Source organism: Falco peregrinus, chromosome 8 (assembly GCF_023634155.1).
Source record: "Falco peregrinus isolate bFalPer1 chromosome 8, bFalPer1.pri, whole genome shotgun sequence".
NCBI classification, from domain to species: domain Eukaryota; kingdom Metazoa; phylum Chordata; class Aves; order Falconiformes; family Falconidae; genus Falco; species Falco peregrinus.
This window is the reverse complement of record NC_073728.1, coordinates 21,900,873-21,913,049: the sequence shown is the minus strand read 5'-3', so window position 1 is coordinate 21,913,049 and position 12,177 is coordinate 21,900,873. Positions and strand designations below refer to the sequence as shown.

The 12,177-nt window shown below is 44.6% G+C and overlaps 3 protein-coding genes across 13 annotated transcripts in view; 2 read left to right on the top strand and 1 right to left on the bottom strand.

The window, feature by feature from the left end:
* SSB (small RNA binding exonuclease protection factor La) overlaps positions 1-5,253 on the top strand; it is a 32,740-nt gene extending 27,487 nt beyond the window's left edge. For both annotated transcript variants that reach the window (XM_055812775.1, XM_055812774.1), the window contains exons 3-12: positions 1,022-1,125; positions 1,293-1,467; positions 1,602-1,709; positions 1,809-1,909; positions 2,158-2,229; positions 2,314-2,356; positions 3,090-3,230; positions 3,607-3,790; positions 3,963-4,094; positions 4,814-5,253. In XM_055812775.1, the coding sequence (XP_055668750.1) occupies positions 1,022-1,125; positions 1,293-1,467; positions 1,602-1,709; positions 1,809-1,909; positions 2,158-2,229; positions 2,314-2,356; positions 3,090-3,230; positions 3,607-3,790; positions 3,963-4,094; positions 4,814-4,911 (1,158 nt within the window). In that variant the 3' untranslated portion in view covers positions 4,912-5,253. The remainder of the gene's footprint in view (positions 1-1,021; positions 1,126-1,292; positions 1,468-1,601; positions 1,710-1,808; positions 1,910-2,157; positions 2,230-2,313; positions 2,357-3,089; positions 3,231-3,606; positions 3,791-3,962; positions 4,095-4,813) is intronic.
* On the bottom strand, positions 4,912-11,323 carry METTL5 (methyltransferase 5, N6-adenosine). 5 transcript variants are annotated; one of them, XM_055812781.1, is made up of 9 exons: positions 10,130-10,379; positions 9,761-9,843; positions 8,903-9,024; positions 8,108-8,222; positions 7,486-7,667; positions 7,027-7,109; positions 6,681-6,732; positions 5,978-6,027; positions 4,912-5,026 (listed from the first exon to the last, which is right to left on the bottom strand). In XM_055812781.1, the coding sequence occupies exons 3-9, from the start codon at positions 9,009-9,011 to the stop codon at positions 4,973-4,975; spliced, it is 645 nt and encodes a 214-aa protein (XP_055668756.1). In that variant the 5' UTR covers positions 9,012-9,024; positions 9,761-9,843; positions 10,130-10,379; the 3' UTR covers positions 4,912-4,972. The 5 variants fall into 5 exon arrangements, with proteins under 5 accessions (XP_055668756.1, XP_055668758.1, XP_055668755.1 ...); XM_055812783.1 differs by lacking the exons at positions 9,761-9,843; positions 10,130-10,379 and adding an exon at positions 11,193-11,323; XM_055812780.1 differs by lacking the exons at positions 9,761-9,843; positions 10,130-10,379 and adding an exon at positions 9,325-9,532.
* Positions 9,605-12,177, top strand: part of UBR3 (ubiquitin protein ligase E3 component n-recognin 3) — a 117,160-nt gene continuing 114,587 nt past the window's right edge. For 3 of the 6 annotated variants that reach the window (XM_055812762.1, XM_055812759.1, XM_055812758.1), the window contains exon 1: positions 10,718-11,319. In XM_055812762.1, coding sequence (XP_055668737.1) covers positions 10,868-11,319 — 452 coding nt within the window. In that variant the 5' untranslated portion in view covers positions 10,718-10,867. Of the gene's footprint in view, positions 9,719-10,717; positions 11,320-12,177 lie in introns of those variants that run through there. The other 3 variants (XM_055812761.1, XM_055812760.1, XM_055812763.1) reach the window with 2 other exon arrangements.

Sequence of the window (12,177 nt, the reverse complement as noted above, 5' to 3'; positions counted from 1 at the left end):
AATATCAGCACATTGCATAACTTGCTATTATTATTTACTGCTACAAATTGTAACTAAACTTATGGGCCTACTTTAAGTATTATTAAGTATTTCTAACTCTAGAGGCTTGGAGGCTTACCCCACAATGGAAGACGGAGCACATAATTTAAAATTACATCAAAACAAACCCGTTTTCCTGAAGGACAAAAGTAATGCATGTGAATGCCCATTAGTATATGGAGCTGTAGTCATTATCTATGAAAAAAAACCCCACAACGAAACCAAACCAAAACAAACCCAGGGCTTGAGGAAAAACAGCTGACAAAACTTGGCTTGTGATAATGTGAGTTTGAGGTATACTAAAGGGAGAGGTATTGTTTTAAGACTTGCACTGACTTCTTAAAGCACAATGATATTGGTGGAAGCACTCCAACTTACCCTATAGCTTCAAGTATTTGACCCTAGTTAGATGACTGCTAGTAAGCAAAAGAATCTGATTAAGTTTCCTATCTTGTACTGAATCATTTTCTCATGCTGGACGTGACCAAAATAAGAACACAGTAAATTAAAGTGAAAACATTTTTTTTTTATTTTACAGTATTTTCTTGACTGAGACCTAGAACCTCCAGTATGATTTCTCAATGTGGCAAATACAATATTCTTGCTTATACATTCTTTAAATAAGGACTAATTTGACTTTTGACTTGGCAGAGCTTGATCAGGTTGATTAATCATTATGTTGACAGAATAAGGTTCATGCCTTTCCTAAATAAAACTGTAGTCTACCTTTGCCTCATTAGTCCCATTGGATGAAGCAATGGTGGTTTTTTTTTTTTATAGTTGACATGTTGCAGCTAACTTCTGGAAAAGTATCCTGTTAAAGCAGGAAGTGGTAATTACAGAATTTCTAATTGTTCAGACTAATGAATTTTGGTATGTCTCAATCCACTGCAGTAAGTTGTCAGATGAAAATAAGCTTTTTAAGACTGAACATTCAAAGACAAATCTCTCTCCCTGCCTCTTTCCCCCTTCTTTTTTGCAGTACTATTTTGGCAATCACAATCTACCAAGAGACAAGTTCCTAAAGGAACAGATCAAACTAGATGATGGCTGGGTGCCTTTAGAAGTAATGATCAAATTCAACAGGTAAAACAAAGTACAGCTAATCTGGGTGGAAGGGTAACTTTCAGCTACTTATCTCTTTTTGGGGCCAAATGTCTCTGGTCTGCATGAACAACTCGTATTGCTGTTTTAACATTTGGCTTCCGCTTTGCCTATGTATTTGTAATAACCTGTGTCTGCTTACTCAATAGGTTAAGTCGCCTTTCAAAAGATTTTAGTGTTATTGTAGAAGCACTAAGAAAATCCAAGACTGGTTTAATGGAAATAAATGAAGACAAAACTAAAATCAGAAGGTCTCCAAACAAACCTCTTCCTGAATTAAATGACCAGTATAAGGCTGCAATTAAAAACAGATCTGTATATGTTGTAAGTGAACTTCCTTTGCTCTGTGCTGTTCTGCAGGACTTTGAAAACTAAGTAAAGCTTGAATTAGACTAGATACATTATAACTTTAAGTGTCAGTTTGTTGCATATAATCCAAGCTTGTTGCTGTCTTGCAGAAAGGCTTTCCACTAGATGCAACTCTTGATGATATCAAAGAATGGCTTGAGGATAAAGGTCCAGTTGAAAACATTCAAATGAGGCGAACGTTGCAGAGAACATTTAAGGTAGCTCTTGCAGTGAACGGTTAGAGCTGGGGCAGGGATGCCCTGTTCTGAAATTCTGTTCAATAACTCTAACACTGAATGCCTTTTACCTTTTAACAGGGCTCAATATTTGCAGTTTTTGATAGTGTTGAGTCTGCTAAGAAGTTCACAGAGATCCCAAACCAAAAGTACAAAGACACAGAGCTGATAGTACTTTTCAAGTAAGTCCACTGAACTGATGTATGAACTAATAATGGTCAGGGGTGGATTTAGACAAGAACTTGGCTTGGACCCGAGAATTGTAAGTTTCTGCACTGTTGTACAGGTAGAAAAGCTAGCTGTGCCTTTTGGAGACTAGCACCTCAACTCCAAAAGACAGTATCAACTGTCTCTTGGCTACCATGGTCTTACTTTATAATTACAATGGAATACTTTAAGTGGTATTAACTTAGCTTATATTCTGTTGAAGGGAGGAGTATTGTACAAAGAAGAATGAAGAAAGGAAACAAAACAAAGTAGAAGCTAAAGCAAGAGCTAAACAGTAAGTCATTATCAATTGAAGTGCCTGGTTTTGCTCACCTGACCACATTTGAACCGACTCTTAACTAATTTAACTTTTCTACAGGGAAAAAGAAGAAAAACAGAAACAAGCAGCAGATGCTGAAATGGTATGGTTTTTTAAAATCTCTGTACTTGAAAACTATGCAATGCTTGCTTTTGTACGGCTTTTCAGTCCACACAAAACAAACACGCTCCTGCAGCTACATTTTATAAAGTTAACGTGGGATATTCAGAGTGTGGAAGCACTTTCCACAAAATAATTTCAGCTTTTCCAGCTAACTTACGGCAAGGCTGTGTTTTGTCATGGTATTTAATCTTACTTTCAAGAGAGTAATTTTATTTAAAGGATCATATCCTGAATTTGAATTATTAGGCATGTTTACCTGTTCAGAAATTATCCTGAATGCACTATTGCAATGACTGTTTCTTCTGTGGTATTTAAAGGATCCAGTAAGGATTTATGTCAGTGTTACATAGATTTTCAACCTGAGGTGTCAGCCTTCAGAAAACTGTTTTGTAGAAGTCGAAGAGTATAACTTTCTTGTGGGAAAGGAGTCCTAACTTCCACATAAATCTATCATAGTAAGCAAAGAAAATTTAAAGAAGGGGAAAATAAAACAAAAAAAGGAGGAGGTGGGACATAGCATGCAAGACCTGGACATCAGCATAGATAAGCTATGTAGCAAGAATGGTTGGGTTACTGATGGTGCTAAAGGGGGTGACTTCAGATTATCACTATCATGTTTTTATAGTTTTAGGATTGATGGGGAGAAAATATTAATATTCAAGCTTGACTCTTCAACAAAAATTTACTTTTAAAAAAATTATTATTTCATTTAGAAGTCTCTGGAAGAAAAGACAGGATGTCTTCTGAAGTTTTCTGGTGATCTAGATGATCAAACATGCAGAGAAGATCTCCATGATGTATTTTCTAATCATGGAGAAATCAAATGGATACACTTTGTCAGAGGTGCAAAGGAGGTCAGTAGACTCTTAAGCAGTTAAGATCTCTGTGTTAAAGTTTGAAACTGAATGATTAAGTGCTTATTCTGTTATGTAATCAATAAGAAATTATTTATTTGACTTGGGGAATTGCAGAATATTTAAAGAATTAAATTGTTCCCTTAAATTCTTTCAAAAGAACATATAGTGGTTCCAGCCTTCTCAGTTGCTACAGTCAAAATTGAGCGTGAATGTTTGTTAGGACAGTCTGAGGGTTTTGCTTCAGTCTACACATATTTTATATCATGCAGGAGCCATGAACTTGCTAAGATACCTAACAGGGTGTGTTGTTCATTATTCTAGCTGAATTTTTTTGCAGTAAGATTCAAATACAAATGCCACTCTTCTTTTTAAGGGTATTATCCTATTTAAGGATATTGCAAAAGAAGCTCTGGAAAAAGCCAAAGAAGCACATAATGGAAACTTACAGCTTCGAAACAAGGATGTTACATGGGAAGTGCTAGAAGGAGATGCAGAGAAAGAAGCTCTGAAAAAAATACTGGAAGATCAGCAAGAATTGCTGAAACAGAAAACAAAAGGTCCTACTTTTATTGGTTTAAGCATTTATAATGTCCTAGAAGTGGCATTGTGTGAAAGTAACTGTAAATAGTGAATACATACTAAACACTGACTAACTGTAAAGCATTATTTTGAGCTTGCCAGTTTAAAAGACAAATGATACAGAGTTCCTGACATCTTATATCCCCACAGGACGCAAAATTAAAGGAAAAGGAAGAGGGGGAAAGATACCTCAAGGTGTGCACAAAGGAAAAGTACAGTTTCAGGGCAAGAAAATAAAATTTGAGAATGAAGAAGAAGGTGGTGAAGTGGACAGTAAAACAGGTAAGTCTTCTGTGCACTGGATGCAGCTTCTTCAGTACCCAGTGCTACCTTCTGCAGAAGTACTCATGTTTCTTACAAGCGTTTCATATTTGGCCCTGCACTGTAGTATTTCTGTCCTGTTGTCTGTATCTTTAAAGTAACTTCAAGGGTCTTGTACTTGATTCCTTCCAGAACTGTCCAAAAAGCATATTGAAATCATTACTAAATAGCTGAGGCTGTACTGCAAGGCTGTTCAAAGCATTCTGCATTGAAAGATGCTGGTTGTCGGTAATGTTATACAACTATACAGACCCAGTCTCTTGAGTGGTGGTTTTTTTTTTTTCTTTCCACTTGAGGGTATGAGAAAACAAATAGTTTTGCCTATTGGTATTTAGTTTGGAGAAGATGAAGAGCTAAGCTTCTGTTCATTAGATAACAGTACTTCCTTAAACAAAACCCAGTGAAACCTACTCCTGTTAGATTATCTCTCTTCATCTTCTTACCTGCTCTCCTGCTGTGAAGTTATACAGGGAAGAAGCTCTTAAAAGTTAGTATTTTAGAACATCTAAAAGCTTTAAGTCGCAGTAGTAAGTAAACCCTCTAGCACAGCAGTGGCTGGGAATAAACTAGGACTCATCCTTGAACTTACATGGTAGGAAGGGTTTGGTTTTTTCAGAAGCTTTCAGGTAATACTGAAATGCTTTCCTTTACTGTAAATAACTACATATTTGATCTTGCAGAACCAGCAAGTCCCAAGAAGAGACCACTAGAGGAAATGGAAAAAGAGGAACCTGCACCAAAACAACTGAAAACAGAAAATGGAGATGGAGATCAGTAATACAAAAATAAAACCAGATTGTTTTTATTGTTCCATTTTCAATAGGTTTTAAAGTCATGCTTCAGTTCAGAAGTTTCTTGGCAGAAAATCTAATGAAATCCACTTCAATGTCAACCTACAATGAGAGGAAAGCTTCATATTGTTGGGTTACAGTTTTTCTGTTTAAGCATGCTTACTCTTAACATACCACCCTGGAAAACTCTTTTATATTTATAGTTTTGTTTATACTGTCAGATCCTCTAAACTTCTCTGGCACCTCATTCAAATGTAAAAGGTTCTGGACTTTGTAATCTTGCGGTTATGTTAAATAGCAGCTTCAAATAAATTCAGGACTTAAAACTGCTTACTGCTGAAGCCTGGATGTTAATGTAATATAAAGCTATATATAATATAAAGTAATATAAAGTAACTGTGAAGTAGTAAAGCTGAAGCACAGACTTCATTTAAGTTCAAGACACCAAGAGAATAGGTACAGCTGGATAAAACTTCTAATCTTTGCTACTCCAATCTTGCTCAGTCTACTGCAGGATTCTCTACTTCCCCTGTGGCAAAGGGATAGATGTTTTCTAGGTCAGCATTCAGCATCCAGGAACTTGGCTGTAGGCTTAAGCTTCCGTACTCTAGCATCCTGTCTGGATCTTCTGTTGTGCGTTGAAATGCACAGCTTCTTCCTGCCCCCTCTAAGATGGTTTCAGAACACTGAAATAATGCTACAGCTGTGAAATCCTGGTTACTCTGGCCTTCATTATTTATTCAGTCTTAAGTTCCAGTTGCAGACAGGATCAAGCAAATAATTACTAAAAGCTGAGTCAGGGCTACCTGCTGCTTTTTCACATCTAGTTGTAATGTCTGCTTCGTATTACAATGCTTCTTTTCCCTATTCAATTACAAAATGCAGTAACAGCAATGGAACTTGATGCCATCGTACTGAACTTGTCTCAAGTGCTGTGAGCATTCCCCATCTAGTACATATTGCCCTGAAACTTAAATTTTCTTAAGTAGAATTTATTTACCTGCCTAGTACAAGACAGAGCATTTTCTCAGTTAAGTTAGGTTTTATACTTACTGATTTCTTCTTATGGAACTTGTATGATGCTGGTAAGTCATATCTAAGTTCTGCAAACAGTACAAAGAATCCTTGTTACACTAGAATGATTATTAAGTCAATTAACTTACATTACACCCACGTTCTATTTCTTCCGTTGCCCTCTGACTAGATAACTGTCTTGACCTCTGGACTAGATTAAGTGAGCATTTAGGCCAACCACATCAGACAGTATGTGGATGGCTTAAATGCAGGTGTGTTTCAAGCACTTGTGCAACTTCCATGTTGCATGAATGTATGCATATGTCCATCCAGCACTATCCACCTGGTGACAGTTAAGAATTGGGAGGATACTTGAACTGTCACTATAAGTACAGGATTTTTTTTTTGTGTGAGGGCTGACCTGCGTGTTGCTTTTGTTATTCAGCAACAATCTCTTTTTGCAGCAGGAAGGTAGGCAGCTTCTGCTTGAAGGCAAAAACTAGTCCTGGAAGAAATCCAGTTCTAGTTCTGCACAGATCAGAGCTTTATTAAATGCCTGCTTGTATTTTAGCCAGGTGGCAAGGTATATATCTAAAAAAACCCAACCAAAGCCAAAATGGCTGCTTAAATAAAGGCTGTCATTTTCAATATTAAATCACACATTTATCTCAGGCTGTTAAGACTGGTTAGCTCCCAACGAGATGCTTTGGTGCTTTGGTTTTTAACAACAAATTAATCTTACCTGCTATGACTTCCATCTTCACTTCCCATTCGTCTGCTTTCTTTTGAATGTGCTACAATATTAGATAAAGGTAAATTGAAGAGCTAGTTTCTATACCATCTTATAAACCCCTGTACATATTTAAGAAAGTCTCCTGTGCTTTTGTTTTTCAAGTTGAAACATTAGATCAAATATTTATCTTGATGTATGTGAGATCATGGTTATTAGACATGATTAGTATAAACCCAAGCCAAGTTTCATACCACACAAAGGTGTGAACAAATCAGTGAAGCTATAGACAACATCATTAAACGCCAGCTATTTCATTGCCTGGTTAGTGCTTGCCCTACTAAAATGAAGAACTTACCTGCCGCGTTGAAGTTTTGTGAAGGGAATATACAGCTGTTTTTGCCATTTGTAAAGCAGTTTTCAGAAAAATCATATCCATTCCTAAAGGAATGATGAAATCATTAGAATTGTCAAATGCAAGCTTAAACTAGAGGATTTAAAGATCTGCTTCATGCTTCTCTGGAGTCACAGCTATTTGAGACTGCACTGAATACATTAAGGTACAGGCAGTATTTCTAAAACTCACCCAATTGCTTTTAGTAAAAGCAAAAAATGATAGGGATATGAAATAGCTAGTACTGTTTCTTTCAGACCCAGTGACTGTTAATTAAAATGTTAAAGTTGTTAATCTGTACTTAGGAAACTGATTCCAGATCAACAAAACTCTAGGTAATAAGGAAGGGAGATGCTTCTTTGAAAGTGTTGCCCTTGCTATTTCATTTCTAGTAATTTCTAACCGACTTTCAGAATTACCAACCTTTATTATGCTTGGTACCAAACGGAGGGTTCATAATAACTGTGTCAAAAGTCTCTGACATGGCGTCAGAAAAAGAACAGACATCACACTGAACCATGTTGACATTCGTGAGCTCAAAGTCTTCAATATTGCTATTAAATATTTGCAGTGCATCTGCATCAATGTCAAACCCCACACACAATCTATTAAGAAAAAAAAAAAAGGTGTCACATATTAGTGTTCTGCAAACCAAAACAGTGTTTAAATACTAAAGTTTTGAAAGGGATCTGTGCACACAACTTGTTTTATCTCAGAAACCTAACAAGCATACACTATAAATTCAGTGCTGACAAAAATGCGAGTAGCTCCATTGCCCTTTCTCAAATATCCTTTTAAAGTTTGTGAAGGAAGTTTCATGTATTCATTTCGTGCTTCACGGCAAAGCAAACGACTTCCAAATTCATAGCAACTGTCCACCTCTTCCACTATTTGAATAGTTATTGACTGTCTAAACATATTAAATAGCCTAATTATGCACAGATTAGATACCTAAAATTAGTTTAGTTCAGCATTACTATAATCTTATTTTCTACTCTTCTGTGCCAGAAAAAAACACAATCAGCACTTAGTATCAAGTACTTACCCTGCTCCTAACATTGCACTACCAATGCTGAGCATGCCACAACCACATCCTAAATCTGCAATTGTTTTGTTTTCAATATCATCAAACGTATTGTGAATTGTATAAAGCATACGTGCTGGGGAAAAAAAACAACAAACCACAGGTCAATAATATCAAATATGCATCCGATTAATCAAGACAAGCTACCTCTGCTTTCAGAAAACTCTGGACTAAAGGTTTTCTTGTCATGCAAAATTGAGCTGATGTTCTCACTGCCTGTAATTCTCTTTCATTTATATGTGAAAACAAGTCAAAAGCATTTTGGTGAGTTGCAGAGCTCTACATCTTTGATGGGGAGGTTATACATAGAGCTGTTCGCATTTTTTGTGGGAAAAGTACACCTTTAAGTTTTTTTGAGGAAAACCAGTAAAAGTAAGTAAAATACTGGGGAAAAAAAATCATAATTAGGGTATCAACGAGTGTCTGTATATAGACTTTATTTTCTCTGTATCATGAAATAAGTCCATTTCAGCTTTCTTATTTACAGATTAAGATGTTTCTATCACAACATTATCTTTTAAATCAATTTACTTGATTTTTGGATTGCACGTTAACAGTATCCTTCCAATGAAAAGAAGCTAACAGATCATTAAAATATAATTAATTACTTTCCTGCTGGATATTTCTCAACTACTTTAGTGGAAAGGCTTCAAAGGAGACAATACAGTAGAAACACTTTTAAAAATTTTTTATTTTGTTTCAAAGTGCTGCTGAAGAACTAGCAAAAGAGAGAACGGTGCTGTAGTTAACCGCTACCTGCGATATGAGGGCTTGTTGGATACTGCTCCAGGAGTAGTTTTGGGCTTTCAAAAGTATCAACTTGTTGAAGACAGCTTTCCAGTTCTTTAAGCTTCAATTTCTTCATGTTTATAGCTTCACTAAGGAAAATTACATTAAAATGTGATCGGTTACAACTATATAAATAAGCTACGTATTATCTTAGATTATTTTATGCTTAAACCGCCACTGTACTCCTCAGCACCTCCCCGGCGCCCCCCGCAGCCGCTCCCAGGGCCGCCGCGCCGGCGAGGGAGGGGGCGGAGCGCGGCGCCGCCGCCCGCCAGGTTCCCCCGGCCCGCGGTAGCCCCGGGCCCCACGCACCGCCAGCGGCCGGCTCCCGCCCCCGCCTGGGCGCCCACCGGCCCCGCGCCCGCCTCGGCCCGGGGCTCCGCTCCTACCGACAGGCCCCAGTCCGCCGGCGGCAGAGGCGTCCAGGCCTAAGCGGAGCAGGAACCGAGGCCCCGGCACGGCTACCAACCGCACCGGCCGCTCGCCCAGCAGGACCCCCGCCGCGGCCGCAAAGCCGCTGACTCGCACGCAGCTCCGCCGCCGCCCTGTGCGCCGCCTCCGCTCACCGCAGCCCCGGCGGGGCGGGCTGAGGCGCCGGGCCGGGCCGGGCCGATGCGGGGGGCGCCGCCTTGCACTTCCGCCGCGCCGCCCGGCCCGCCTGCCGCAGGCCGCGGGTAGCCGCCCCTGCCGCCCGAGCGGGGCCTGCGGGAGGGAGGTGCAACCGACGTTCCCCGGTTTTTAATTAGCAGATGTTAGCTCCGACTGTCGTGTATCATCAACGTGGTACGTTTTATTGCAGTCTTATGTGCTACCGCTGTTACGTACCTGCAAAAGCCCGGTCTCCCAGGCACGTCCCCCAGCACTGTTGAGCGCCATTAGGGACGGAAAGCCAGGAAACGGGCTGCTACCTGTCCGGTGGGAAGAACCGTCACTGAGAGAAAAGGAACAGATCTACTGACTTGTGTTTTCCTTCCTCTGATCCTGGAGGGAGCCCTACTGCAGCCTGTGCCCGATATTCCCTGCCCTTAAGGAACCGGCAGGCAGGTCGGCAGCAGGTGGGCAGCCGCAGAGCACCAGCGGCCAAGCCCTGCCTTGGGCACTTGGGGGGTTGCTGCTGTCACATAAGGTTACTGTCGCTTAGGGACAGATGTTTTTTTCCTTCTAAGGCTTTCCATTATACAGGTGAAAATCTACCTGTCGAGCTGTACAAGTGCTGGTCAGTATGCAAGCTACGGTAATTCACACCCAAACACGCTCTCCCCTGGAGGGAGCGTGCGGACGCGCCCCGGTGCCTCAGGCCGCCCGGACACTGCGGCGAGCCCGTGGCCGCCCAGGCGCAGGAGCTGCCGGCGGGGCGCCGTGCCGCTGCCGAGCGCCGGGGGTGCTGTGCCGCCCCAAGCGGGGCTGCCCATGGCAGCGAGCGCGCAGCCGCGGGCCCGAAGTCTCCGAGGTGCCTCCCGCGCCCCTCGCGCAGGTGCCTCTGACCTCAGAGCCGCCGCCTCAGCCCGACGGGGCCCGCGCGGGGCGGCGTCATCCCGGCAGCCGCTTCGCTCGAGGAGCGGCTCGGTAACAAAGAAAACTCGGCCGCCGGCACGGCCCGGCCCGGTGGGCCCCTCCAGGCCGCTCCCGGCGCCCCCGTCCTGACAAGACCTTTGAGGCGCGCGGGCGGCGACATTTTGTGAGGGGGCGGCGCGGGCCGCGCACCTGCGCGCTGCCGGGGCGCCGCGGCCGGCGGGGAGGGCAGAGGAAGAGGAGGGGTAATGTCAGGGGAGGGGAGAGGCAGTGTCAGGAGGAGCGAGCGGGCGGCGGGGAGGGCGCCGGTGCCGCGGCTATCGCGAGAGGGAGGCGCCGCTGGGAGAGGAGAGAGGGCGGCGGGGGGAGCCCCAGAGCCGGGAGCCCGGCGCAGCCGTAACGGCTCCTCAGTTTCCCATCATGGCGGGGGCCGGCGCCAGCGGCCGGGATAAGCGGGAGACGGCGGCGCGGCTGAAGACGGTGCTGGGCGGCGAAAGCGGCGCGGCGGCGGCGGCTGAGCTGCGGGCGCTGCTAGAGCGGGTGCTGGCCCCGGCGGCGGGCCCGGGCGGCGGCGGCGGCGAGGCGGCGGCCGAGGCGCTGGAGTGGTGCCGCTGCCTGCTGTCGGGCGGGGAGCCCTGGGACAGCTTCGTGCAAGCCGTGCGGGCCTACGACCCGGCCACGCTGTGCGGCCTGGTGTGGACGGCCAACTTCGTGGCCTACCGGTGCCGGACGTGCGGGATCTCACCCTGCATGAGCCTGTGCGCCGAGTGCTTCCACCAGGGCGAGCACGCCGGGCACGACTACAACATGTTCCGGAGCCAGGCGGGGGGCGCCTGCGATTGCGGCGACAGCAACGTCATGCGGGAAGCCGGGTGAGCGCCGGGCGGCCTCGGCGGGGCGGGCGGGCACCTGCCGGCGGGGGCGGCCCCCGCGCTGGGCGGCAGAGGTGTGTCCGCGGCGCAGCCCGGCGCCTCCCTGCGCGCCGGGGGAGGGGGGCCGGGCCGGCGGGGCACCTGCCGCCCTGCGGGTCGCCGGCCTCCCGCCCTGGCTGCGGGGCCGCTCTCTGGAAACGGCGGCAGGGCCGGGCTGAGCCGGGGGTCGGCCCCGCCTTCGCGGCCGCCAGCCCCGGCGGGGGTCCGGCGAGGTGGCTTCCTTCTTTGTCGGTGCGCCTGTGCCGGTTTTTAGGACGCTCGTTTGCAGATCGCGTTGCCCTTGCACCCAGTGCCGGCCCTTAGGGAAGCTGGTGAGGCGGAGTGCATGGCCGGCAGTACCTGTCAGCTTCCAGCTGGCTGCCTTGGCCGAGCGCAGCTAACCGCGAAGTGTGTCCAAATACTCTTGGACTTTGCGTGAGCAAATATGCCGAAGCGAACAGATTGAGTAAGAGGGAGCCATTTTTGCGTGTTCTTCCAGTCTGCACTTCATCTTGCCTTCTGTTTTTGCTATTCTCAGCTGTAAATCACAGGATTCAGTAACTCTTGGATGGATACAACAGGGCAGGGTTCTGTAGAAATCAGAAGTCTTTATATCCTGTAAGGATGCAGACCTACTGGAGGCAAGACTTGAGCACTTGGTCAGGTGAAGAGGCATGTGGTACCTCACTATATCTGCCTTTGTTCCCTTTGTACTCACCAGTAGAAGTGATCCATTGACCAGCTGTTGGGTGGAGGTGATACCTAGCCAGTAAACTTCACGTTTCATAGTGAGGTGTCTTTGGAGCTCCCTGTGTTCCT

What these genes read in the sequence shown, in the direction of transcription:
- METTL5 (XM_055812783.1), bottom strand. Translation starts at nt 9,011, where the DNA reads ATGAAGAAATTGAAGCTTAAAGAACTGGAAAGCTGTCTTCAACAAGTT. An exon ending in AGTGCAATGTTAGGAGCAGG is followed by an intron (nt 7,668 to 8,107) that starts GTAAGTACTTGA and finishes TTTTCTTAATAG; the next exon opens with ATTGTGTGTGGGGTTTGACA. An exon ending in TGGTACCAAGCATAATAAAG is followed by an intron (nt 7,110 to 7,485) that starts GTTGGTAATTCT and finishes TCATTCCTTTAG; the next exon opens with GAATGGATATGATTTTTCTG.